The sequence below is a fragment of the Nuphar pumila genome, chromosome 7 (genome assembly GCF_984573655.1).
Source record: "Nuphar pumila chromosome 7, dmNupPumi1.hap1.1, whole genome shotgun sequence".
Classification (NCBI taxonomy): domain Eukaryota; kingdom Viridiplantae; phylum Streptophyta; class Magnoliopsida; order Nymphaeales; family Nymphaeaceae; genus Nuphar; species Nuphar pumila.
In genome coordinates, this window is record NC_143255.1 from 12568677 (window position 1) to 12592705 (window position 24029).

At 36.3% G+C, this 24029-nt stretch overlaps 1 protein-coding gene across 3 annotated transcripts in view; it reads left to right on the top strand.

The window, feature by feature from the left end:
* The window catches only part of LOC149831175 (uncharacterized), a 31845-nt gene continuing 7816 nt past the window's right edge, over positions 1-24029 (top strand). Inside the window, exons 1-3 of one of the 3 annotated variants that reach the window (XM_090013715.1) lie at positions 1-192; positions 303-439; positions 520-606. In XM_090013715.1, coding sequence (XP_089869841.1) covers positions 129-192; positions 303-439; positions 520-606 — 288 coding nt within the window. In that variant the 5' untranslated portion in view covers positions 1-128. The remainder of the gene's footprint in view (positions 193-302; positions 440-519; positions 607-24029) is intronic. The other 2 variants (XM_090013714.1, XM_090013713.1) reach the window with 2 other exon arrangements.

Sequence of the window (24029 nt, forward strand, 5' to 3'; positions counted from 1 at the left end):
CGTGTACTGCCATATTGCTGTTAGACCACAAATTCTACCTCAATCCTATCCTCTCTCTCCCTCTCTCAAGAGGGAGAGAGGGTTGAGAGCATGCCTATGCCAACTCTGTCTCCTTGAGCTGGACAGCGATGGGCGACGTCTCAGTCTCAGGCGCACGACTCACCGCCCACATTCACTCTTTCCTCTCTTCCAGTAATCAACTCTCTCTCTCTCTCTCTCTCCCTCTCTCTCTCTTTGTCTGTTTCTTTTTATTCTGCAATTGTCTGGTGAAGAATGAGAAGAGGGATGGTGACGTGTTTCAGGCCCCAAAGTGAAGGCAGAGTCGATGTTGGGTGTGACGTCATCCCGTGGTCAGCATGTGAGGATGCAATTGCAGAACAAGCTTTCCTCTTTCTCTTCCAAGCTTACCACCGATCTCCCACTCTATGAATCCCCACAAGTATAGCTCTCTCTCTCTCTCTCTTGCCACTTGCTAATTCCTGTTCGTTCAATCATGTTATGTGCTCTGTATCCCTATAGGCTCCTTTCGACCAGTACATTCGCGACCGGGGGCGGGTTTTTGAAGCAATCTTTCCAGACAAGAGGCGAAGCGAGAGGCTTAATGATGTATGATGTCTATACCCCCTTTGAGATTCTTATAGTTTTATACCCACAGTAAAAATTTCAGTTTCATTATGTCACTAATCTCTAGGCTGATTGCATACATAAATTCTTGATTATATGATTAACTGTGTAAATAATTTGAATGCATGTGCTATTTTTTGTGGTTCTTCCATGTAAAATACTTGGCTTTTTTGTCTTATATATGAAAGGTTAAGATATGATCAAATGTGGGTCGAAATAACCATAAATGTGGCCAATAAAAGATACAACATTGACATTTTCTTCATTATGTAGAACGTAAGTAATGGTAAAGGTTAGGCAGTATTGGTGATTAAGTAGAAGTTGTAGATAAGTCCCAAGGGATCCTTAACCAACTAGGTTCTTTCATGAATGAAATTAAATTTCTTTGGATTTGCTTTTGGTTTCTTTTATTCCTTGTAAATTCAAGGGTTGTCTTGTGGTTTCAGGATTTTCTTTGAAATGAATTCGGGAACCTTTAAAATCTCATTCTTGGAGAACAGAGAGAGGATCACTTGGCAGATAGCAGAAATCAGAAACAAAGAGAGCACAAAACGAAAGTAGATCTTATTGCTTTCCATGGTCAATTACATAGAAAAGATTTTTAAGATGACCTTTAGAGGTAGAATGATTCTTTTGACTGCATAGATATTTGGGAAGCTAAGAAGGTTTACAAGCTCAAGGAGGTGCATTAGCATGGTACAACTTATGATTGATCAGGAACAACAACAACAAGACAACCGTTGAGCCTTGGAAGAACAAGTTCGGATTCTTACTGCCTAAACATGATTAAATGTCATTCTAAAAATACCAAAGTTACATTTAAAGGGAATACTATGAAAAGCCTAGTGGCAACAAGTAGTAAGGTTTATTGGTGGTCTATAATGGGATATCTAAGGCAAGGTTATGGGTAGTCAGGATTGAGTTTTTTGATGAATTGACCTTTGGGAGGTGTTATATAAATGGTGAGTTGACTATGTATGGTTTATTAAACAAAATTGAAGTAAAGTACTAGTTGAGGGACCCACCTTGCCACATAAAGAAGTCCCTTTTGGGCTCATTTTAGAAACCCATATGAGATGGGAAATATGAATCATATGAGGTTCCTTGGTGAATTAGGTAAAAGGAGTTTAAAAGAAAAAAAAGAGTTGGAGGTTTCTCTCACCTTAACGTGTGACATTTATCTACCTTTGGGAATTGAAATAGAGGGTATCTCTCTTGGTTTTTATGCTCTCACAAATGTGAGTGACATTTCTCTTTGGCCTTTGGTGTTGAGAAGAAGAGGGAGTGGGTTTTGGCTCTTGGTGTTGCGCTTAGGGTTTGGGCTTCTCTTAGATATTGAAAGAAGTGGTTGAAGGAGAGAGGGAGAGAAGGGTACATTGATTTCTTCTTGGTGACAAAGAGGAAGGTCTTGGCTGCACACATTAATCCTCTTGTGGGTCGAACATTAGGTGCAATTGTTCTCGTTTGTAGCTTTATTTATTCTCTCTTGTATCAATGATTGATTATATTAATAAAGGCTCTTGGTACTCTTCCCCTAGATGTAGGCGGTTTTGCCAAACCACGTAAAATCCTTGTGTCTTGTGATTGCTTGCTTCTTTATTGGTGATATTTTGATTGTTTGTGTTCCCTAATCGCATCAATATTAGATCTGACCTAGTGTGATCCTGAGCATGGGTCCCAAAATCACAATAAGCGGAAGTGGTCAAACTAGGAAAATTCAAGAAACCTTTAAATACCTTTTCAGCCTTTTAAGTGCTATGGATGTGGTGAGTTTGGACCAAAGTTGCCAGTCGAGGAAGCGAAAGCGGGAAGTGATTCGAGAAGCAAGGCACTTCTAAAATTTTAAGAACCGGGAAGTGCAAGACGGCTTCGAAGCGAACCGAGAATTGTCTCGAAAGCGAGAAGAGAAAGAACCAAAAGCGACCTAGGAAGCAAACCAGAAGTGAACTAGGATTCGAAGGGGGAACGAAGAAGGAAACAACTTAGGATATGAGTGTGAAGAGAATAAGAATCAAAAGGAAAGTGAAAATGTAATTATATTTTTCCTAATTTACCAAAATATAAGATTTATATTATCATTGACAAAATAAAAATGTCTTGTTGCAACCATTTAACAAATGCATCATGTTGCATACATTTAATAAATAATATATCAAGAAAAAATCATAATTCATATTCCTATTGTAACCATTTAACAAATGCATCTTGATGCAAGAATTTAATAAATAATACATAAAAAAAACTAATAAATTTGATTAAGAAGCGTACCTTTTTCAAGAAATAAATCAAATGACTTGTTATTCGAGGTTGTAAGAGAAACAAGATTGATTATGGAATTTTCCCAAAAAAAGGCCCCTGTTTGAAAAACAGAAGAGCACAGGCAGAATAAACTGAAAAGAGTAGGGTATATTGGTAATAAAACTTAATAAAAGGATACTAATGGAAATAACCAAAAAAGGAAGGGGGCAAGATAGTAAATTTTTTTTTAAAAAGTGTTTATCGAGAACCCTAACCATCCTCTCTTCTTCTCCTTTTCATTTTTTTCTCTCATTTTTCCCTTTCTCTCTCTTTTTTTTCCCTTTTTCTCTTTCTTTTCCTTCTCTTTCTCCCTTTCTTTTTTTTGATTTTTTCTTTCTTTCTTTCCTCTTCTTTCACAGGTTGGTCTGCGGCCGTCGTAGTGGGTTCCGATGCAACCACCTAATAGGGTATCTCCACCATCTTTGGTCATTTCACCCACCTCCGGATGCTTCCCTGCCCCTAACACCAGCAACAAGGGATTCTTCTATATCTCCACTGCCTCCTGCGATTCCACCACCTTTCAACAGTTCCATCGGTTTTCATGGGAGCACCACTGCCTCTCACGGGAGCACTGTCGCCTCTATGTAGCTTGTTGACCTCCTCTACAATTTATGTCGCTTTTTTGGAGCTCACTGCCCTCCTTTGCAGTTTTTGCCGCTTCTCATGATGAGTGCCACCGCCATCGAGGACATCACCATTGTTGTCCTCGCCCACCACCACCACTGTCAAGGACACCTCCATTGTTGTCCTCGCCCACCACCACCACCGACATCGACCATATGGCGACGTCGGTTGTGGCCATGAACGACATCACAATGTGGATCCTCCTTGCCCTCTCAAGCTCTGGCAAGTCATTGCTTATCTCCTTGTGGGTGCTGCTCTACAGGACCGAGTTCGTCTTCATCACCAGGATCCAATAGGAACATGGCGGTGAACAACTTGCTGACCCGCTAGATAATCTCCTGGATGGAAGCGGAGTTGCCAATGAAGGTAGAGGTGAGTGGGGCGAACCCCACCATGAAGAAGTGAAGCTTCAAGAACATGATGAGGTTCACTGTAATACCCAAGAATTTTTTATAAACTTTTTATGATTATTAAAAAAATAAAAATAAAATTTAGTTTTAATCACTTAATGGTATTTTAAAATTGTATTAAGTATTTAAATTGGTATTTAATTTTAATCTATGTTTAAATACCCATTTGGAACTTAGTTGGGTCTAATATGGTATTTGAACCTAGTGAGGACCCAAGTATGGGATGCCCTAAATAACGTTATTATTGTTCTGACAAAAATTACAATTGATTGGTAGCTAATCTATTAAATTAGATTTGACCTTGATGTTTCTCATTTTGAGGGCATTGAAATCGACTATCTATATGACCAAATTGGTGTTGATGTGAGCATTTTAATGTCATCCGAAGTTCATGCCTAATTATATGCCAAAAATTAGCATTTTTCAGTGTCAACTATATTTCGGTTGATCCATGTATATACGATTGAATCTAAGACCATCACGATGATCTACATTTTAAGGGCTATCAAATTGACTATTTAAACATCGAATTTCGTTGAGTGTTCATGTCTGTCGGCCTCCTGGAAGGTCGCCCTGTCACCAAACTCCATGTAAGACTTTATATGGGGATGTCAAGTGACACTTTCATTTTATTTTATTAATTAAATACTTAATTATGAGAAGTTCTACATATCTAATTAAAAAACCTATGGGGTTGAAATGATAGAGTTTGGGGTAAGGGAGGAGACTCCTCCCATCACATTAATTTGACAAGTTCTCTCTCTTCTATATTTCTACCTCATGTTCTCATAGGTCTATACCTCCATTGAAGAAGGTTGGAGGTTTGTATCTGGTGTGGATGTACCTCCATAGTGTGAAACAGAGACGAGAGATCCTCTACGATGTCAGAATTCCATTTTGGTGTTCGGTATTGTGTTTTTTGCCTTTTCGAGGTAGGATTTCATTGACTTGTGTACGTGCATAGCACCAATGGTGCATATGCATGCTAGATTAAATTTTCATACATGTATATTGGATGATAGCAGTCCTAAACAATGTATTTGGGTTGATATCTCATGATTTTAGAAGGCTATGGGTCTCCTGATGGATTTTTACCAAAAACTTTTTCTAAGAAAATCCTATATCTTGTTCGTAGTTTGTAAAAATCATGATTTATATTTTCAGATTATATTGAATATGTGTTTGATGTGATCAACATATTTGAATCATATTGAAATTGATATTTATAGTGTTTAATCAAATAAAATCTAAAAAATAAAATAAAAATCCTAAATATGAAAAATCAATTTTGGAGATTTCAGGTTTCTTTTAAAAAAAATTTGAGTTTACATATTATTTTCTATTATGATTCATGTTTATATGCATATATTGAATGATCTAAACCATATCCATGTGTGATTCTTGTTTTTATTGGTGGCTGAAATTAAATATCATAAATAAAATTATAAGGTTCATACTGATTAGGGATTATGGGAGACTTTTTCAGAAAAATTATGAGTTTTGTGACTTTGTTCATGATATGTATTTAATTTATGCATGATCAACCTATGTTTTATCTAATATGTTAGATCTAATATATATATATATATATATACATGTGCATGATTTGTATTCAATTCAAAATTTATTTTTAGTTTGAGATATTTATTTTAGTGTAGGAGAGCTTGTTTTTGAAATAAATGGTTTCTTGTGTGTTTCAAATTCGATTTCATATATTCGATTAATTTGTTTATAGCATAAAATCATGTGGATGCATGTGTAAGTTGTTATTGATCGTATTATGATTAATCGAATCATGAAAATCATGTTTATATGGTTTATTTTGTGAAAATTATAAAATATACATAATTTTTCATGAAAAAGTATATTGTCTTGTTTTTCACGGTCTCAAACACTTTTCAAAAACGTTATCGTACACTCAAACAGCTTGGGCAAAGATTTCCAAATTTTAGAGGGATGTTTCAAACTCATAGAGGAAGTCCCAAAAGAAATTTTTGCTCCGTTCGAGTTCCAGATAAGAAGTTACGGTCTCTGAAAGTTGGAACAAGATTTTTGTCTTGATAGACATCCTGTATTTCGATCATTATGAATTGCAGATTTTATTTCTCTTAATATGTACTATGGTTGAGGCCAAAAAGTTTATGTATGTTAGTTTATATATTGAAGAACATCCAATAAAAAATTGATGCATAGATTAATTATGGTTTGTGAGTTAAAAATCACGAAATTTAATTTAGGAATCTAAAAATATCTGAAGCTTAGCCTATCCAAGAACCTAAATAGGCCGCAGTTTGTGAATTTTAATTCACATCTTCGATGGCATTTGGATCTTATCTGTGTGAGAGATGGTTTTCGATGTTCCTCTATCTATTGTAATTTTTACAGAATTTTTATGATTATGTAAGGTTACTGATTTGAGGCTTCTTTTGAGAGACTAAACCAGAAAAATCAGTTTCAATAAAATAATTATTTCTCCCTGCTCTGAACTCCAATTGAGGCAAGGTTTATAACTATTTTTAGATAACACATCCCTGCATCTACTGTTAAAGTTTCAGATTTTTTTTCCACTATAATCGGACCGAAACCAAATTTATACCGACTAGTCCCTTTAGTTTCGAGTTGGAACTCTTGTGGTATATGTGTTTAGGTTTTGAAAGAGGACCCACTTGGACAAGTCTTGATTCCAGAATTGAATAATGAGGACACACTAATGGTTAGAGACAGCTTCGCTTGTGTATAACTGTTTAGTTATACACTGCCGGTCCCAAGCCCGGATAAAGGAGGAGGGTTGTGGTAGGCCTGTGACAGCCAACATAAAAACTTAGTATGAGAATTTCGTTGGGGCGTTCCCTACTGAGCGACGCGCTGTACTCTATAGGCCCGGAGGCAGTGATAAATGGGAAAGGGTTGCTAGGTCGTCGCCCGGAAGTGACACGTCACACCGACGCCCGGGTGTGGTGTCAAATAGGCAAGGGTTCCCTCACTTTGTTGGACGGGTGGGGGTAAAGAAGTTAGCCCAAGACCATAAAATTATGGTTAGCCACTTGTAACATAGGGTCTTTAACTGGTAAGTTGGTAGAGTTAGTAGATGTTATGTGTAGGAGAAAGATTAATATTTTATGTCTACAAGAGACCAAATGTGTAGGTGAGAATATAAGATTTGGTATACAGGAATAAATAGAAATAGGAATGGAGTAAGGATTGTTATGAGTCGTGAGTTTATAGATAATGTAGTTGAGGTCCGTAAGAAGGGTGATAGGATTTTACTTATTAAATTAGTATTAGGTACGGATATTATTAATATTATTAGTGTTTATGCACCTCAAGTAGGTTTAGATGATTCCATTAAGCATCAATTTTGGGAAGATTTAGATGGAGTAGTACAAGGGATATCTTATGGAGAAAAGTTTTTCATCAGCAGTGACCTTAATGGGCATGTAGGCATTAGTAGGGATGGATTTGATAGTATCCATGGAGGCTATGGTATAGGAGAAAGAAACGAAAGTGGAGAAAGGATTTTAGATTTTGGTTTGTCCTATGATATGATCTTAGCAAACACTTGGTTTAGGAAGAGGGAGTCTCACCTAGTAACATTTAAAAGTGGGATTAATACGAGTCAGATAGATTTTTTCCTACTTAGAAAGAGAGATAGGGGTTGTTGCATCGATTGTAAGGTTATACCGGGAGAAAGTGTAGCTACACAACATAGAGTCTTAATTTTAGATCTTAGAATTAGACAATGCCGCAAAAGGGATAGACATAGGATAGATCCTAGAATTAAGTAGTGGGCACTGAAAGGAGCTAAACAAGGAATGTTTGTAGAGCAGGTAGTTAAGGAAGCTGATTGGTGTCTCGAGGAAGATTCAGAATCAATGTGGAATAAGATAACGGGTGGCATGAGAAAAGTGACTAAGGAGGTATTGGGTGAGTCTAAAGGCGGTGCACCGCTAGGTAAGGATACATCGTGGTGGAACGAGGATGTCAAATTAGCTATTAAGGTTAAAAGAAAGTGTTATAGAAATCTAAGTAAGAGTCGTGATAATGAGAATTTAGAGAAGTATATGATAACAAAGAAGAAAGCTAAAAAAGTAGTTCAGAACGCGAGAGATAAGGTATATAAGGAGGTTTATGACAAGTTGGATACCAAAGAGGGCGAGAAGGATATTTATAGGCTTGCAAAGATGAGAGATTAGAAATCGAGAGATTTGGGTATGGTTAGATGTATCAAAGATGAAACGCAAAGGGTTTTAGTCAAAGACGAGAAGATTAAGGAGAGATGGAAAGATTATTTTGATAAGCTTTTTAATGAAAGTCATGCTCAGGATCTTAGAGACTTCTCCATTCATTTTCATGAGATGAATCGTGACTTCATGCGCAAGATTCAAAAGAAAGAAATTGCAGAGGCTTTGAAGAAAATGAAATCAAGAAGGGCAATTGGCCCGGATGGTATACCTATCGAGACTTGAAAATGCTTGGGAGAGAAAGGTTTAGAATGGTTGATAAATCTTTTTAACAAGATTTGACGGACAAATAAGATGCCTAATGAGTGGAGGAAGAATACTTTGGTGCCTTTATATAAGAATAAGGGTGATATATAAGATTGCACAAACTATCGTGTTATAAAACTCATGAGTCATACTATGAAACTTTGGGAGAGGGTGATTGAGTCTAGGTTAAGGAAGGTTGTCATGATATCAGAGAATCAATTTGGTTTTATGCCTGAAAGATCAACTATGGAAGCTATACATCTTCTTAGACAACTTATTGAGAGGAACAAAGATTTGCATATGGTTTTTATTGATTTGGAGAAGACATAGGATAGAGTACCTAGGGACGTTCTCTGGTGGACAATGATGAAGAAAGGTGTTTCTCTCAAGTACATTAGTATAATTAAAGATATGTATGAAGGAGTAGTAACCAATGTTCGCACTTGTAGAGGGGTGACAACCAATTTTCCTATAACGGTTAGGTTACATCAAGGATCTGCTTTAAGCCCTTTCCTATTTGTTATAGTGATGGATGAGCTTACGAGATCAATTCAAGAAAATGTGCCATGGTGTATGTTGTTTGCTGATGATATTGTTTTGATTGATGAGTCTAGAGCTGGGGTTAATGCTAAGTTAGAATTATGGAGACAGACATTAGAAGCAAGAGGTTTTAAGTTGAGTAAGAGTAAGACAGAATACATGGAATGTCGGTTTAGTAAGCAACGAAGTAGTGATGGGAGTGTAGTGAAGCTTGGTGAGCAAGAAATACCGGTGGATGATTGTTTCAAATATTTGAGATCTATCATTCAAAAGTATGGAGAAATTGATGGAGATGTAAATCATAGGATAAAGGTTGGGTGGATGAAATGGAAAAGTGCAACTGGAGTGTTGTGCGATCGTAGAATGCCATTGCGGTTGAAGGGAAAGTTTTATAGGACGACTATTATGCCCGCTTTACTATATGGTACGAAATATTGTGCTGCCAAGAAATATCATATTCAAAAAATGAGTGTAGCTGAGATGCGCATGCTGAGATGGATGTGTGGAAATACAATAAAAGATAAGATTCAGAGCGAGGAGATACGTAAGAAGGTAGGTGTTGCACCCATTGAAAATAAGATGAGAGAGAATCGTTTACGGTGGTTTGGACATATTCGGCGAAGGCCTAATGATGCTCCAGTTAGAAGGATGGAGAAATGAGAAAATATATTAGTTAAAAGAGGTTGGGGTAGGCCTAGGAAGACATGGATGAAGGTGATAGGAAAGGATATGAATACTTTGAACCTCACCGAGGATATGACATTGGATAGAAATGATTGGAGGAGAAGGATTCATGTGAAAGACCCAGAATGATTTTCTTTTTTGGTTCATATCGCCGACCTCAATTGTTTTGGGATGAAGACGTAGTTGTTGTTGTTGTTTGTTGTTTGTTGTACTAATGGTTAGAGACCTATGTGTGGGTTTTAAATAATGTTTATGATGTGCCATATCTTGATTATACATGTGCTAAATGATATTTACCTATTCAAATGAATACATAATCTGTTTATGTGCTTACATGTGTATGATATGCAATGTATGTTATGGCATGATTTATGTGCATGTATCATAATACTTAATTGTTGTTGTTATATACCATGATATATAAATTGCATGATACATGATTGATTGCTTGTGTAAGCTCATAGTTCAAGGAACCGGTTGGTGCTTAAGAGCCTATATTAATGTGTTGCATATACTCATATGAATATACCTTGCATTTGTGCATAACTGTGGGGATAAGGTCATATGATATCATTATGTTGTAAGGCATGTGTGTGACATGCAAGCTGATTTACTCAAATGTGAGCAAGGGATTGTGAGAACCTGATGGGGTGTTGACTATGCCCTAAATTATAAAAAAATAAATATCATTAACCTATGGTCTTAATTAAAGATAATCCCATACTGGATGGTTCCAAGTACTTGGAAAGGGGTACAAGAATTTTCAGGATTTAGCTTTCCAAGTCTACCTTAGATAGGGTAAAGGGTATAAACTTCTAGGACATTATGTTGTTTGGAGAGTGAGGCATCTCCTTTGGTTCTCCAGTCCTGGGAGTAAGTGAGAATCAAACTACAGTGTAGCCTAGGTGGTAGTTCTTTTGACCTGCAAAGTCTTTTTACATGATCAATCATATTTTATGCCACCATTAGAAGATTTTCTCTTGGTTGTTAGACGTTTTTCTTTTCGGTTGCAATTCAGTTAGTCATTCGGGTTATAATAACACACATAATAAAATAAATGGCCGAATGGTCTCGACTAGATGAAGAATTTCGCCTGGAGCTGCCTACAAGATTAAACAAGAGAAATAATTAATTAGATAATTAGGATCACTTTACTTTTATTACAATTATGTTTATCCTTATTGTTTATGTTAAAGCATGCATGTGATAATATGATGTTTAATAATGACATGTTATGATAATGTGTTTTATGAAATTCAACTGTTATTCAGATTCAGTTATGATGTGTTATGTGTTGTAATTGAATAATGCTTATATATGCTTAGTGTTGTGTATGCATAAGATACAAAAATCAATAAACTAAAAGATTACATGGAGATATCGTTAAATTTGTAAATGTAGATAAACTAAAAGTCTCTCATGCCCCATTTTCTCATGATTGCTTACACATGAGAAAATGGAGCAATATGAAAATCACTCTCATTCATGCGAGAGGATGATTCTCACGAGGACTAAAGAGTCGTGCCCTAAAAAGTAACCCAGCCAACTAAACCATCATCAGCTATGATGCCTAGGTACTTCAATCACAACCGCATAGCAAGATATATTATTTTTATTGATACATACCGGCTACTTGCAGGCATGTCACTTCTAGGTGCTTCAACATGTGCACCCTCTGTGCAATACCACCAAATGGCAACCCATTTATTGTGTACAAGAGAAAACAAAGTATCATATGAACTTTTGATTGTTGTTATGGTAAAGTCTGCACGATGACCTTATTACAACAAATGCATGCACTTAAAACACAATTTAAAAAGCCATTCTACCATTGTATCAAGTATCAACACTATTTTCATAAATGCTTTATATGTATGCTCATAGTCTTGAGAAGAATATGTGCCAAAGCAAGTCTTGGGTATAATTTATTATTTAGACCAAAGCATCGCAGAGAGAGCGAGAGTGAGAGATGGAGAGAGAGGGAGAGTTTGAGAGATAGAGAGCAAGAGTGAGAGACAAGGAGAGCGAGAGACAAAGCGAGTGAGAGTGAGAGTTTGAGAAAGCGAGAGAGAGTAAAAGACAGAGAGAGTGAGTGACAGGGAGAGCGAGAGTGAGAGAGAGAGAGAGAGAGAGAGAGAGCAAGAGTTAGGGAGAAGAGAGACAAAGTGAGCGAGAGTGAGAGACAAAGAGAGCAAGAGCTAGGGAGAAGAGAGACAAATAGAGATCACTGAGAGAGAGAGAGAGAGAGAGAGAGAGAGAGAGAGAGAGAGAGAGAGAGAGAGAGAGAGAGAGTTGCGATGAAAGTGAAAGCGAAACACAAACCCTATCGACTTGGGGCTTTTTTCACGAAATTTTCAAAACTGACCATTTTTTCCTCGTTAAAAACACGATTTCTTTTATTTTTTTTGGTAAAAAAAAGAGAAGCATGTTTCCCAATTAAAATGGGTGCTTTCCCGCGCGTTTCAGATGCATTGTGTTTTGTGCTTTTGAAGCACTTTTCAGATGCCTAAGGGCACTTCCGGTAACCCTGGTTTGGACATGGTAAAAAAATTTGATATTGCAACTTAACCCATCTTAAAGAGAAGAAGAAAGGGAGTCCTCATTGTTTCTTGAAAAGTTGGTTCAACGATGGTTGTGGGAGTGAGACGCATGCCTCACGTGAGGTATGCACCTCAAGTTGAGGCCTGCGCTTTAGGGCTTGAGGTGCACGCCTCACAAGCCCTTGCACCTCCGTCTTGCTCCTCAAGTCATAGGGCATATGCCTTGCCTTGAGGTGTAAGCTTCTCATCTTGAGGTGCAAGTACTTAACAACAATGCTCCGAACTTTATATGCAAGTCTTGTCTTAGACACAGGTGTCTTGAACGTTTGGTTCTTTAAAGTGTTCTTATTATTGGATAGACAAGACTCTTCTAATGATTTGTAGCATAATCCGCTCCGTGAGAGCAGAAGAAAATTTGTTCCTTTGGGATAAATCCTAGATAACTAGCTTCCCATGGTAATTTATGGATATGTGACTGAGCACATGCACATTGATGCTTGCAATTCCTTGCCCCAAATCTTGTAAAACCAAAAGCTGTGTAGTGGAGGCCAAAAAAGATTTTACTTTATGACTTGTTCAAATGACATCTTATTCTCGTGATCTCGGGCAGAATTAAATTTTTTTTGGGCATTTGTAAATCCTTTTCATAAAGCAGGTTTGTTATTTACATGGCAGATTGGTCAATTTTACTAAAATGAATGGTTATGGTTTTAAATAACCAAGGGTTCATTAGTGATTGGTTATGGTATATATTACTCATACCCACCTACATCCTATGGTTTTTTTTCCTATAGGTAATGGTTGAATTTCTCATGTCTTGGCTTTCCCAAGGGCACCTAGTTCTAAGCTCATGGCATCAATCCATTCGTGAATTTCTTTAGCCTCATTGTAGGTTAAGGGTTCATAAAAAAAGTGAATAGACAAAAGATAAGCTCTATATCTTTGTGAAAATGTCTCATATGACACAAACCTTTCAGGATGTCTAGAGGTTAAGTGCATATGGTGGATGATCATGATTCTGGGTATCCTCCATGGGAACACCAAAGTCATCAATATGCATATCATCATGATCATTATTGTGCATAATTTCATCAGACAACTTCTTTGACAATAAGTCAAACAAAAAAGAATACTTGAAATTATCCTTAGGCTTTTCAAAATCAAAACCATTTTCATTTTCGAGAAAGTTAACATTTCTTGAAACATATAGTTTGTCATTTTTCTTATTATAGCATCTGTATCCTTTTTTATTATTAACATTACCAAGAAACACACATTCAATAGCTTTGGGAGATAATTTGTCTATTTTATCACTAAGTACAAAACATTTTCATCCAAAGATTCTTAAGATTTTTAAATATGGAGAAGTTTAATATAGTTTTTCAACTAGAGATATGTTTTGTAAAGGAGCTGAAGGCATTCAGTTAATAAAGATATACCACAGTTAAGGCACCTTCAGCCCAAATTTTTTTTAGAACATTTTTTGAGAAAAGCAAAGTTCAAGTATACCTAGTATAGTCATCAATAAATATAACATAATAAGATAACCCTCCTTTTGACATGACTAGCACAAGTCCTCATACATCTGAATGCATAAGTTCAAAAGGCTTCGAAGAGATAAAAGTTCTAGGGCCAAAAGGAATCTTCATTTTTTTAAGAATACATTTGTTACATACAAACTCTTTATTACAAGGGTCTTTCAAAAATATAAAAAGAGTTAACTTAGATATATTAGGATGACCTAATCTTTGATGCCATACAAAAATATCTTTTTTCTTAACGAAATTACAAAATGATTCTTAGGAAAGATGAAGAAAATCTATGTAGTAGAGGTTTTCCCTCCTATTGCCTTTCCCAATCAGCTTTCCTGATTGGCGATCCTACATCCAACATTTTTTTGATGAGAAGGAGACCTTATACTATAATCTGAATTTTAAGAGGTGGATAATAAATTTAAGTTAAGTTTTGGAACAACTCTAACTTTAGGTACTTGATTTTTTTTTGAAATGTTTGAAAATGTTCCAATACTTTTAATTTCTAGATTAGTTTCATCGGTCGTAGAAACACAAGAGTTATAAAAAGATTTTGTGCATTCAGATAAGCGGGATTCTAAAGGAGTTATGTGAAAAGAGTCACCAGAGTCAAGAATCTAAGAAAGTGTACCTAGAGGAGAGGAAGTAGATACGACAACACTGAAAGTAGATGTGGAGAAATTCTTAAAGAATAGTTGAAACACTTTCGTTAGATGTTTAATAGAATCCTTAAGGTCTCTTTCTTTCATGATACCTTCACCACCTTTTTTGGGTGGTGTTTCTTCAATGGTTCCTACCTTTCTTTTGAGCTTGAGACACTCTGATTTAATGTGTCCTACTTCTTGACAAAAATGACAAATAACTCTTCTCCCTCCTCCATGGTTATATGTTCTTCCTCCATTGTTACTTTTCTAAAATTGAAGAGGTTTATATGTTTTGACATTGTTGCTGGGTCTTGATACGACAAGAACCTCCTCACTTCCCTTAGTCATGCCAAGTCGAGTCTCAGTTTGGTATATCTCTCAAAGAGCATCATCAGGAGAAGTAGTTTCGGTCCTATGCAAGATATTAAACCTAACTTGCTCAAACTCGGGTCTTAACCCGAATAGGAAAGAAAACAAATGTTCTTCCACAAGTTGCTTTTGCCTTATTTCAATAGTGTGACCTTTCCAATTAAGCTCAAGCAATGCTAATTCATCCTAAAGAGGTGAGAGTATACTATAGTAATCTCTCACACTCTTATCTCCTTATTTAATACTTCAATTTTTCTCTTGAAGAAAATATTTTTGTGCCAAATCTTTTTGCACGAACATATGCTTGAGAAAAACCCAAGCCTCACTTTTCCTTTTGAATTTGACTATGCTTGCCACAATCTTGAGTTTCATGCTATTAAGAAACCAAGAAAGAATTTATGCATTTTCATTTTCTCAATCTTCTACCTTGATGTGATGTTCTTTGAGTGCAATCTCTCTTTCTTCGTTATTAAGAATTTTAACTTGATCACCATCTTTTTTGGTATGAGTTTGTGGTTCACATGTAGTACCACTCAAATACCTCCATAATTTATTTCCCTTAATATGATGCTTTATAGTGGCGGCCCACATCAAATTGTTGGAGTCGTTTAAATTGAAGGCAATCACCGTCTCGGGTTCTTTTTCGCTCATTTGGATGGAGAGAGAATGTTTGTAGAGGATCCTTCCTTTGCAATCACGAATTTTTGGAGAAGCTTCACAATTCACACAATCACAAGAGCCTGTAGCTCTGATACCATGTAATGAAACAAACAAAAATACAAAAAAGATCCCAATACAAATCAATACAAATACAAAAGAAGTGCACAAGCACTAATTCACGAAGAGATAATACAAAGTGAGAATGATCTCAAGAGCATCACACATGCACACAATAGCCGTTATAGGCACACACAACACAACACATAAAAAGTATATATTTTCACTAATACATTCCGTACCATATAGTAAAGTGGGCCTAATAGTCGTCCTATAAAACTTTCCCTTCAACCACAATGGCATTCTACGATCGTACAACACTCCAGTTGCACTTTTCCATTTCATCTACCCAACCTTTATCCTATGATTTACATCTCCATCAATTTCTCCATACTTTTGAATGACAGATCCCAAATATTTGAAACAATCATCCACCGGTATTTCTTGCTCACCAAGCTTCACTACACTCCCATCACTACTTCGTTGCTTACTAAACCGACATTCCATGTATTCTGTCTTACTCTTACTCAACTTAAAACCTCTTGCTTCCAATGTCTGTCTCCATAATTCTAACTTAGCATTAACCCCAACTCTAGACTCATCAATCAAAACAATATCATCAACAAACAACATACACGCACATTTAGAATATACTTTTTATGTTGACCACCAACTAATTGGGCTGCTCCAACAGCCATATTGTACACAAAATGTAGAAAGAAAAAAAGAAAAGAAAAGAAAATGAAAAAGGACAAGCCTCTACTAGGCTGTCACCTATTACATGGGTGAAATGACTGAAATACCCCTAATGGGTATTTCAGTTTACATAGAACAGAAAATAAAAGTATATATATATATATATATACATTGACATGTAATTTAACAAAGACAACCTATATGGCATGTCACTTGATAAATTGATCTTCATCTTCAACTATTCAGTGCAAGATTCCTAAAATGTTGTGATTTGATACTCCTCTTGATTAATCCGATTTGAGAATATTTGGTTGTCCTGCATATGCTCATGTTAGTGATGGTAAATTTGAGTTGAGAGCTAAAAAGTGTATTTTCCTTGGTTATGCATCTGGAGTGAAAGGCTATAGATTATAGTGTGATGACCCTAAAACTCCTAAGTTTATAATCATTAGAGATGTGAGCTTTCATGAGTTCTCTATGTTGCATCCAACAAAGCAGTCTCCCTCTTCCTCTGACATAGAAAATATCCAAAGCGAGCTAAGTTCAGCAGAACAGGTAGAGTTGGAAGTTGAAGGGTATGTCCCTAGTCAACCTGTTGCTTCTTCTTCATTACAGACATCTCCAATTCAACTGCCTAGTTACACATAATAAGTCATGCTGCCTTAGAAAGCTGAAGAGGTGTAGTACAGGATAGCCAACGGCAGACAAAGGAGAGAGATCTGACTATAATGAAACAAAGAGTGTTTAAGCAAATGCTGTAATGAAATATGCGGAAGAATCCAAGAATGCTAAAGCATTCACTATGTCCCACACGGACAAATGCAACAAGCATAAGAGAGAAAATCCACTAAGGGATATACGAAAGGCCTTATAAAAAGGCTACACACATGAAAAATAATATCACTATTATTGAAGAGGAGCTCTCAAGAGCAATACAACATACAAGGGGGGTTCCCCCTATTTATAAGAAAAGGAGACCAAAGGGGCTCCCAATAGAGTCGTTGGGAGCCCCCAACGGTCACAATTGTGACCGTTGGGGGCCCCAACGACTCCATTGTGGGGCCCTTTTTCTGTATCCAAAATGCATTTTAAAAAATAAAAAAACAAAAATAAAAAACAGCAAAATAAAAGAAATAAAACAAGTACCCCTATTGGGTACTTGTGAAATGACCATAATACCCCTATCGGGTATTATGTTGAATATACATCTATATTTATATATATATATATAGATGTATATTATTACATATTTTTAACACCCCCCTTCAAACTTTACGGGGGAATGACCGAAAGTTTGCCAAGGAGGAACAAGAAGCGAGGAGCAGGCAGGGCTTTGGTGAAGAAATCTGCAAGTTGATATTTTGAAGTGACATATGGCAGTGTAACTGTCCCACGAAGATATTCATCACGTACATAATGACAGTCCATTTCAATATGTTTAGTCCTCTCATGGAAAGTGTGGTTGCTGGCAATGTAGATGTCACTTTTGTTGTCGCAACAAAGCTTTGAAGCCCCGGTAATTTCGACTCCCATATCTTGAAGAAGACTTCGAAGCCACACCAGCTCCATTGTAGTAGTTGCCATAGCCCTGTATTCTGCTTCAGTAGAAGACAATGAAACTTTCTGCTTCGAAGCCCCTGTAGGGCGTAGGATCATCCAGCAGAACTCCATCCTCTAGTCGTAGTTTAGCATTGATAACCTCGGGAGTCTCCACCTTTTTATCATCTGAAATCCCAGATTTGGAACATATGTCTGCAGCAAGCTTCATCTGTGACAATATATACCCTCGAGGAGAGTATGCAACTTCTATACCAAGAAAGTACCTGAGAAAACCTAGATCAGACATATCAAAATTATGTTTTAACATATTTTTAACTTTAAGAATACCACTTTCATCATTGCCAGTAATGATCATATCATCAACATAAAGCAGAAGGATGATGATACTATTACCTGCACGTTTAACAAAAAGAGCAGTGTCAGTATAACATGAGCGAAATCCCAATTGTAACATGATAGCACTAAATCTATCATACCAAGCCTTAGGGGCTTGTTTAAGACCATATAAAGCTTTTAATAACCGAAGGGTTTGACCTTGGTTAACACTGATTCCCGGCGGAGGGTCCATATATACTTCTTCATTCAATTGACCATTAAGAAAGGCATTTTTAACATCTAATTGGAATATAGGCCATTTCTTAGATGATGCTACCGCAATTAAAGTTCTAACGCTTGTCATGCGAGCCACGGGAGCAAAAGTCTCCTCATAATCGATGCCATATTCTTGTGAGTATCTCTTAGCAACTAATCTAGCTTTATAACGCTCTAGGGAACCATCACTTTTTGTTTTGACTTTGTAGACCCATCGACATCCTATAGCTTTCTTATTTGGAGGAAGGTGAACTATTTCCCAAGTTTTAGCTTTATTTAAAGCATCTAGTTCAACTTTCATTGCTTCAACCCAATGAGGTATACTTTTTGCTTGATTATAATGGGAGGGTTCATAGTAAGAATGCAAGGCTATTAGACAAGCTCTATATTTAGGTGAGAGAGTTTCATATGAGACAAACCTATTAGGTGGAATTGATTCTCTAGAAGAACGCCTAAGGGAGGTCTCTTCTAGAGGTTCATTAAGCCGCAAAAATCTTTCTAAAGCACTAATAGGTTGGGCTTCCTCACGCCGAGTGTATACTTGGAGATTGTCACCATTAGTTGGCAATACATCATTATCATGAGAATCATGAGTGTTTTCTAAAACTTCCGGATGACTCAAAGAGTCATCATTTGAATCTTCTAAAAGATCATTGATAAACATATAATCAATTTCATTTGATTTTTCCAATATGTCAAATTCATTTTCATCTTCTAAAAAGGTTACATCTTTGGAGACAAATAACTTATTGTTTTTATGATCAAAGCATCTATAGCCTTTTTGATTTTCACCATATCCTAAAAAAACACATTCTATTGCTTTAGGTGACAATTTATCTCTTTTATGTAAAAGAACAAAGCATTTACACCCAAAAATTCGAAGACGATTGTAGTCGGGTGTCATATTAAAAAGTTTTTCATAAGGAGAGATATTGTTCAATTTTGAAGATGGCATCCTATTGATTAAATAGGTGGAGGTTAACACGGCTTCGGCCCAAAAATTTTTAGGAATATTTTTAGAAATGAGTAAGGATCTAGTGGTTTCCAAAATATGCCTATGTTTTCTTTCCGCTAGACCGTTTTGTTGAGGAGTTCTTGGGCAAGATTTTTGATGACAAATGCCATGTTGTTTTAGATATGATTGAAAATCATTTGATAAGTACTCTCTACCCGAATCGGATCTAAGAATGGATATTTGACTTTGAAATTGATTTTGAACTTTTGCATGGAATTCTTTAAAGAAGTTAAAAACTTCCGATTTAAAGTTAAGAAAATAAATCCATACATATCTAGTATAATCATCAATAAAAGTAACATAATATGAATAACCACCTTTAGATAGAACCGGAGATGGCCCCCAAACATCGGAATGCACCAATTCAAAAGGTCTTGTAGTCACAAAGGATCTAATAGGAAAAGGAGTAGACTTCATTTTGCCAAAAATGCAATCTTTGCAATTGATATCTTTTTCTTTACAAAACTTGTGTCCAAAAGGAAAAAGATACATTTTAGAGTAACTTGGATGTCCAAGCCTTTTATGCCAAGTTTCAATATTTTTGTCTTGGACATAAGTACAAAATGAGGTATTTGGAAGCATTAAATTATCCATAAAATAAAGGTCTCCCTTCCTATGGCCTTGCCCAATCCGCTTCCCGGACCGGAGATCCTGCACAAAGCACCCTTGGGATGAGAAAGATATTTCACATCCATGGTCGGCTATTTGAGAAACGGAAAAGAGGTTAAGATTTAATTTTGGAACTATTCTAACTTTTGGAACAAGGAAATTTTGAACATTTTTAGAATCAAGAGTTCCAACACCATTTATTTTGAGAAAAGTTCCATCGGCCGTAAAGACACAAGACATTTTTGAATTGGTGTGCACATTGGTTAATGCATTTTCATGAGGGGTCATGTGAAAAGAAGCTCCGGAATCTAAAATCCAAGAGTATGTACCGGGAGGTGATGATGAGGCAATTGCGGCACCGGAGGTAGAAGAAGTAGCCTTTAGAATTTGTTGGAGAGCCAAGGAAATTTGTCCAAGAGTATCTTTGAGATCCCCGTTCTTGCCGTCATCTTCTTTGGTGGATGATTCTTCAACGGAAGCCACCTTTAGCTTGAATGCTCCATTTAGCTTTGGGCAAACGGGTTTAATATGTCCCGGCTCATAACAATGATGACATATAATCATTTTTCTTCCACCACTCCCTTGCTTACCAAAATGAGGTGGTTTGTATGTTTTGACATGATTGTCGGGTTTAGATACGGCAAGAACTTCATCAATGCTTTTACCCATATTATGCCTAATCTCTTTTTGAGTAATCTCGGCAATAGCCTCTTCTAAGGGAGGAAACGTGGATCTATGGAGAAGTGAGGATCTAACTTGTTCAAATTCGGGACGAAGCCCAAATAAAAATTGAAATAATCTATCTTGTTCCATTTGTTTTTGTCTTAGTACCACATCCTCCATAGACACCCATTTAGGCTCTAAAAGAGCCAATTCATCCCACAAAGGATTTAGAGCACTATAATAGTCTTGTATGTTCATGTCACCTTGTTTTGTGGTTCTCACTTTTTCTTGCAAAAAATAAGCTCTTGCAAGATCCTTTTGGGTAAACATACCCTTCATAAAAAACCAAGCTTCATTTGCCCGGCGGAATTTTGCAATATTTGCACATATCTTAAGTTCAACATTATTCATAAACCATGCTAGGATTTTTGCATGGTTACTCTCCCAATCTTCCATTTGATGATGATAATCTTCAATAGCCTTGAGACGAGCATCGCCTTCAAGAGCTTTCTCTTGATCTTCTTCCATCTTTGTGAGCTTAAGTTGGGGTTCCGGAATGGTCCCCATTACATAACCCCAAAGCTTCTTCCCTTTGAGATTATTCTCCATTGCGGATGCCCACATCATGTAATTTTTCCCATTGAGCTTGAATGATAGATCGATCTTGACTTCCATTGCTACAAAATGGAGGTGAGAGAGAAAAGAAAAAAAAGTAGAGAGATACACGATTTTACCTTAGAAGATCGTATGGCTCTGATACCATGTAATGAAATATGCGGAAGAATCCAAGAATGCTAAAGCATTCACTATGTCCCACACAGACAAATGCAACAAGCATAAGAGAGAAAATCCACTAAGGGATATACGAAAGGCCTTATAAAAAGGCTACACACATGAAAAATAATATCACTATTATTGAAGAGGAGCTCTCAAGAGCAATACAACATACAAGGGGGGTTCCCCCTATTTATAAGAAAAGGAGACCAAAGGGGCTCCCAATAGAGTCGTTGGGAGCCCCCAACGGTCACAATTGTGACCGTTGGGGGCCCCAACGACTCCATTGTGGGGCCCCTTTTCGGTATCCAAAATGCATTTTAAAAAACAAAAAAACAAAAATAAAAAACAGCAAAATAAAAGAAATAAAACAAGTACCCCTATTGGGTACTTGTGAAATGACCATAATACCCCTATCGGGTATTATGGTGAATATACATCTATATTTATATATATATATATATATAGATGTATATTATTACATATGTTTTAACAAATGCCACTAAGGGCTACATGATTACAAGACTGCACAAATAAAAAGCCACAAAGGCAAATACAAAAAACCACTATGGGCAAATACAAGATCTCAATAGATTGCACAAACGCAAGCCTCTAAAGGGCTGAAACACGAGTAATCCAACAGTTAGTTGAGCTAGTTGTTGGACTAGCCCTAATGGCTATATAACAAAAGTCAAAAGTGCCCCTAATGGACCTATTACATGAAAAATAAAAAAATAAATAAAAGAGAAAGTACAAAAATGAAATACACAAGAAAATAAAATCAAATTACAATATACATAATATATATATATTTAATGTATACATATTAATATAAACAAAACATATATTCTAACTCTCCCTCAAACTTACGGTGTCATCACCGAAAGTTTGTAAAGGAAGAAATGAAACTGAGGAGACAAAAGTGCCTTGGTAGTGAAGAAGCCAACCAATTGATATTTTGAGGTGACGTAGGGCGAGATGATCGTCGTCTTTAAATATTCTTCATGAACATAGTGACAATTCATTTCAATGTGTTTTGTTCTTTCATAAAATGTATGGTTGTCAACTATATATATAGGAATCTTGTTATCGCAACATAATTTTGAAGATGTCTGCAAGTGAGCTGCCATATCTTCAAGCAATTTTCTCAACCACACGATCTCTAATGTTGTAGTAGCCATAGCATAATATTCTGCTTTTGTTGATGACAAACATACTTTTTGCTAATTTTTTTTCACTTCCATAACAACAATGAATCACTTAAAAAGACACAAAAACCGATAGTTGAATATTTATTATTAGGATTTCCTCTCCAATTTAAATCAGAGTACACAATTAGATCGAGAGGAGAAGAAAGATAATAAGACTCTTAGTAACCGAATTTTGCAAATATCTAATAATTCTCTTCACGACGCTCATATGCACTCTGGTGTAGGAGTGTTGAACCTAGCTTGCAATATGAATTGCATGAGATATGTCAGGTTGAGTAATTGCCAAATATGTGCGTGCTCCAATCATCTGGCGGTAAGGAGTGAGATCTTCTAGAGGTGTTCCATAATCTATCTTCATCTTGGGATTGATTACTTCTGGAGTGTTCATTTTTTTTTCATCAGTAATACCTGACATGTTAATAATCTTGGTAATATCTGTGAGGGGAATAAGCAACTTCAATTCTTAGAAAGAATCTGAGAAAACTTAGATCAGTCATTTCAATTTTTTTTTAAGAACCCTTTTGATATAGTTAAGTCCATGTTTGCCTCCTCCAGTAATTAACATATCGTTGATATAAAGAAATAAGATAACAATGCTTGCATTAGGTTTCTTAACAAACATAGCAGTGTCAATATCAAGATTTGTAATCAAGTTTAATCATTACAAAACTAATTCAAATGCCCTAATCAATCAAACCCTAATTCAAAAGCCCTAATCAATCAAACCTTAATTTAAAAGCCCTAATTCAAAAGATCTAATCAGTCAAACCCTAATTCAAAAGCCCTATTCAATCAAACCCTAACCAGACACACACACACACACACAGAGAGAGAGAGAGAGAGAGAGAGAGAGAGAGAGAGAGAGAGAGAGAGAGAGAGAGAGAGAGCTGTTATAAAAAGGGGTCTTTAGGTGGGATGTATAGGTAACTTCTTTGAGTTTTTGCCATTAAGAGTTTTGAGTGTATCTCCTCTTTGTTCATCATACTCAAACTTTGCTTCTCTTTGCCCATTGATGTCATAGACTGAAACCACATATATTTTGTATTCTTCTTCTTTGGTTGCTATCCTTCTTATTGTTGTGTTTTGGTATCATTTATCTCGTGATTTCTTTAGGTGGGATGTTTAGAAAACTTCTTTGGGTCTTTGCCATTAAGAGTTTTGAGTGTATCTCCTCTTTGTTCATCATAGTAAAAATTTACTTCCCTTTGCCCATTGATGTAAGTTACAGACCTAACCACATTTTGTATTTTTCTTCTTTGGTTGCTATCTTTCTTATTCTTGTATTTTAGTATCATTTTGCTCGTGATTTCCTAGCACAATAAATGTGAGTCATGCTAGTTTAACCCTTTTTGCTTGATCTAGTTTCACAGTAGGTAGATCTATATCAAGATCCATTTCTTTATTATGACACTTTTCTGGATATGGACAAAACTCTTATTTC